General features: G+C 37.1%; 1 protein-coding gene across 1 annotated transcript in view; it reads right to left on the bottom strand.

Annotated features, from left to right (window-relative positions):
* The window catches only part of LOC106530390 (dynamin-2), a gene marked incomplete at its 3' end in the record, with an annotated part of 53307 nt that overhangs the window by 37352 nt on the left and 10779 nt on the right, over window positions 1-5176 (bottom strand). The window contains 1 exon segment of the mRNA XM_014025993.1: window positions 1042-1115. Within this exon segment, the coding sequence (XP_013881447.1) occupies window positions 1042-1115 (74 nt within the window).

Here is a 5176-nt window from a genome sequence, read left to right as displayed (position 1 = left end):
TTCAGTGTGAATCTACAATTTTCATAGTCATGAAAATAAAGAAAACTCTTTGAATGAGAAGGTGTGTCCAAACTTCTGGTCTGTACTGTATTTAGGGACAGAGTTGGTATAAAATAGCCAAAGAGTAATTTCACTAAACGTCCTTTAGCATCAGGCACATCTTTTAAAATTGGAAACATTTAGCTTGTTTTTCTGCGCACAGTCAGTATCTATAAGGTTGGTTTCTGAATGAACACGCTGACATTCAGATATTTTTTTGTCATCTCTATGAGGAAATACCAAATCAGATTCTGCACAAATTAAAACCGGCATGACTGCAAAGATAAAGAAATTTGAAAGCAACAAGCTTGCCCTTCCTGCGGTCCAAAACTTTTACCCTTGTCGTGGAAATGATTTACCAAGAATGCAGAAACACGTTGGAATAAGTGCACTGAAAGTCTGCGTGTATGGTCGTCAATGATTTAATCTTGAGCAACAAAACAAACAGAAGTCAATCAGGAAGTCTGTCAGATTTGTGGCTGCCCTCGTCAGCGGAAGCAGCCAATAATATACATCATGTTAACATCATGTGACATGCTTATAACCAATCACAGATTGACAAATGTAACTGCCCAGCCAATCACAGGGCTCTCAGCTCAAAGAGTTCCTTATCAAACAAGAGAGGTCAATCCTTTGCTGGAGTCCTGTTGTCTGGGCCAAAACAGATTAACAGCCGAAAACTGGTTATAATAAGATATGGTTACTGGACAGTGTCAAGGTAAAACAGATATACATAATTAATCCATAACACCCTCAAACATTTGGCTTTTGAAGAATTAAAGGAATGGCAAGATTTGAAAGCAAGAAACTGAAAACTATTAAGCTCCAAGCACAACTTTTGAGAAACAATACATTTTCTCAGCTGATATTGTAACCTGAATATGTACAAATATTTTAAACCTTATTTTTTTATATAAAAGGTACAAAATGTTTTACAGTTTTGCACATTGTGGCTTTAAACATTATTTTGAAAACACAAAATCCTGTTTATACATGAGTTACCTGCTTTACTGTTAACCAGCTGAAGAATGAGAGGACGACGGGTGACGATGCCAGATCCTCGGGGCAGAAAGTCCCTGAGGAGTAAGGAGAAATGACTTTTAATTCACTCGCACACAAATAAACCTTTGGAATGTGTTGCTGATTAGCAGTAGATGGCAACTACTAAAACTAAAAACCTAACAGTCCTTGAAGCAATGCAAGAGAATATATACAGGTAGGACAAAGTGCATCAGGTAAAAGATGAAGGTGATGGGCAGGTGTGAATGAAATCTAAAATGTTGAGTACATTCTAGTCAGCTGTGTGAACTTAATGAAATAACTTACTAATCTAAAGACATAATCTACAGCATGATTAACAATTTTATTTTATTTTGACCAGTAAAAAGTGATAGGCTTATTACTTTCATTTCTAAGAAGTGGTAGAAATTAGTTTTCATAGTTCAGATTTTCCTGGTTAAATAAAGATCAGTAAATAAATCTGTCAGTCCATTCATCATTAGCTTTCTAATCAGTTACAAAAACCCATGTATTAATTGTTCCTAATTTACATGCAGGTTGATGAAACTGACATGTTTTTCATGTCACCATTCTTTGACACAGTGCTATTTTATGTTGTGAAAAAGGCTGCATGATGTCAGTCAGTTTATGAGTGGGCCTGTCATCAAATCAGAAAAAAATCAAACGTTCCCCTAAATTCAATATTGGTGGTTATCATAATTACACCTGTTTATTGGTTAAAGTTATTAATGTTTTTAGTTTGAAACATGCAGTTGTGTGTCATCACTGTTTGGCACAATATGTTGTGTTATAAATAAAATTAAATGAATAATAAACAAACTAAATGTAAAAACCTCCTCTTAGCTTGTTGGGCATAAACTGTCATTTATTGAATTATCTGAGCCATAAGTGAGTTTAAAAACAGGACGATGCAACTAGTTTAATGAAGAAGCTGTCTCTAGATATTAAATCAAGTGTCTATTTATGTAGGTAAAAATATGTTTAACAACCTGTTAAAATACACTAGAAGTCAGGAAATAGACTCTACCTTATTCAAAATAGAGGCTATAGACCCCCCCTCCAGTGTGTCCTTTACACACATTACAAGTTTACAACCTCCTCTTCAGAGGTTCTAGTGGGCAGAAGCGAGGACAGCACGCTTACGGTTTTGACATCAGCAGAATGCTGCAAGGTGGATTAGCTCTGGGATTGATGGACAGAAGAAAGGAGATCGCAGCTTTTGTTTTGGAATACGAGCACAACATGGCGAGAGCAGTGATAAAAACTGTGCTTCCTGCAGGAGCGAGAGGCTAATCTCCACATGATGCTCGGACCATAGAAAGTGGGGATGCAGCAGTAAGAAAGATAGCTATCAATTTAAATAACTAATTCTGACTATTTATTTTTTGGCTCTTGTTATTAGAGTGATGTTTAATCTGTTTACACACTTGTGTTAGTGAAGATTAAGTGCAATGATCATGCTGTTTTGGGCACAGTCAGTAAAATTAGACTCTTAAATTTGAACAGTTGGACATTGGGTGGTTTTGTTTTGTGCCCACCTTCAGTTTTTCCCACCATAAAGCAGCACCAGGCTGACAGATATCAGAAAAAAAAATAACTGGAGTGACTTTGAATTGTTATTTTACAGTTTAAATGTACATTTTGTTTTTCTTTTGTTTTATTTTTCAGGGTTAAAATTTATGTGATCCATTGGTTAAAAATAAATGGGTCAATTTTTCTTTTACCTACTCTTTTTCACTGTTTGACTTGATCAAGGCTTTTCTAAGATTTCACACTACAAAATTGGTAAAAGTGTGTGATACGTACTGATATGGTATCGGGTCAAAATCGGTATCGGCCAATTCTCAAAGTTGCAATACTGGTATCGTATCGGAAGTGAAAAAGTTGTATCGGGACATCCCTAATTGTAAGCTAACATGGCTGGAAGCTTTAAAACTCACAACCCTCTGAAGAGTTTGTTTGCCTATAGTAGCCACGTGCTGGCAAAACTATATAAATGGCTTAATTTAACTGTTTTAATTCTGAGTAAGCTGGGAATATTAACCATTCCTCTTCCCAAATACATGCTAAAATATTTTGTCTACGTGACAGGATTAAAAGATGAGATTAGCCCCCTAAGGCTAAAAAAGTCCCTGTTTTTTTTAAATATGCTAACAGAGGTATTCGAGGCAGTTCATTTATTTTTGTTTGTCRTTTATTTAAAATGACGGCAGCTGTATGAAACCTTCCAAGTCAACTTTAAAGGGTACAAGCAAACTAACACGTAGCGAATTTTATGTTTAGAATAGGGTGGGAAACAGCTAATCACAACACTTTCATAAAATTCTGAGGGGCTTAAGAACATTTTACTTCCAGAACGATAGACATTTATGATTGTGCATGTGTCTTCGAGAAAGACGAGGTAGTTGACGTTAGTAGCAGCTAACATCGGGTCATGGCTTCATGTCATCTACCCAGTCTGTGAGCAGTGACGGGTGAGCCACTGTGAAATAATTATCCTCACTGCTTTTAAAACATCCTTACACCTCCAATGTGTTGATGCTAAACTTCAGCAAGTACTGTACCCCCAGCTGCAGACTACAGAATGGGGCAGGGTCTGACTTCCAATGGGTGTGGTCACGATTTGTAGGGAACGTGGTCACATTGAGGGCAGAGCTGGACGGCAAGCAAGCAGTGGTTCTGAAAAATTGGAGGAACCACTACGTAATTGTAAGAGAAGTTAAAATGTGAACCAAGATGAAACAAAAAAAAATTGTTTTTAATGATTTGTAATTATAGACTTGTTTATTTTGTTTTTACTAAGTATATACAAAGTATATGTATACAAAGCTCTCAAACCTCAGGCAATGAGCGTGAGACATGCGTTTTAATGTACTCACACAGGCCACGTTTAAAATGACTAGAAACTGCAATTTACAATTAATACCAAATAAAGTCCTCTATATAATACATTATACAGGCAGTGAATGTTCATGATGGTGTAAGAAAAATACGTGTTCAATATGACTGAAGTCAAGATGAAAACACAATTGTTAAATAAAATGATTTGTGTATGGAATAAAGTCACACAACACCAGAATTCTGGACCTGAGTGAGGTTTAATTGTCACCGGGCTGACAAGGAAAACCACACTGGCCAAAAGCCAGGAAGTACACCTTTTTATACATGATTCTTCAATGCCTGAGTTCGCCCCCTACTGACCTACGGCTGAATCACAGGCATTCATCCAATAAACTCAACCTAATGTTATCATAACGGTTCACTTATGTGTTGTTTATGATTCGGACATGTAACTACTCTATATCTACTCTATAACTCTATAAAAGAGGGAAGAGAAGAGGATCGAGCACTGAGTGGACTACCAGGGAAATATTCGGTCCAATCACCAGTCTGCCGGGGCAGACAGCCCTAACTACACCAAACAGTAGATAAATGACTAAAAACAACTGGATGTGTAGAACTTTTTATTCAGCGTGTGGCTCCACAACCTCTGTACCAAACGGCTCCACAATGACTATTGTTTGGTTTGATGCTAGCAGTAGCAGCTAATGTTAACAAACATGCAGCACCTAACGACACAGAAAGCTAGGGCAGCCTARAAAGTCCATATGAGGTCCATATTAAGCTACCAGTAACTTAATAATCACTACTTAATAAATCATTTTACGACAACCTAATGCTTTATAAACATAACCTCTAAAAACAAGTTAGCAGCTAACATTTCTTTGATGAAGTGATCGCTACAGACACCGGCATCCTGCTCCACCACAGATGTAGTTTAAAATCCACTTTTTATGTCGTTCTTTCTACGTTTTTCATCTTTGTGTAAGACAATCAGTGCTTCATAGGATTGGGCAGAATCTTGTGGAAYTATTGATCAGAAAAACCTTTGAAGGTTATTGTCCTGATGCATCTCAGTAATCCAGGTAAAAAATCAAAGGAAAAAAAATTGTATAGGTCCTCTGCACGGGTTCTTCTTTAATGAAACGTTTCGTCTCTCCTCCAAGAGACTTCTTCAGTCTGAGAGTTTCAGGCAAAATTCAGGCAGAGCGATAGCCATGTGATGTGAGTATCAGTCACCTGTGAACGATGGCCATGTGATGTGAGTATCAGTCAC

The sequence above is a fragment of the Austrofundulus limnaeus genome, unplaced genomic scaffold, assembly GCF_001266775.1.
Source record: "Austrofundulus limnaeus strain Quisiro unplaced genomic scaffold, Austrofundulus_limnaeus-1.0 Scaffold514, whole genome shotgun sequence".
Taxonomy (NCBI): domain Eukaryota; kingdom Metazoa; phylum Chordata; class Actinopteri; order Cyprinodontiformes; family Rivulidae; genus Austrofundulus; species Austrofundulus limnaeus.
The sequence above is the reverse complement of the archived record's forward strand: the minus strand, read 5'-3'. Positions and strand labels throughout refer to the sequence as shown.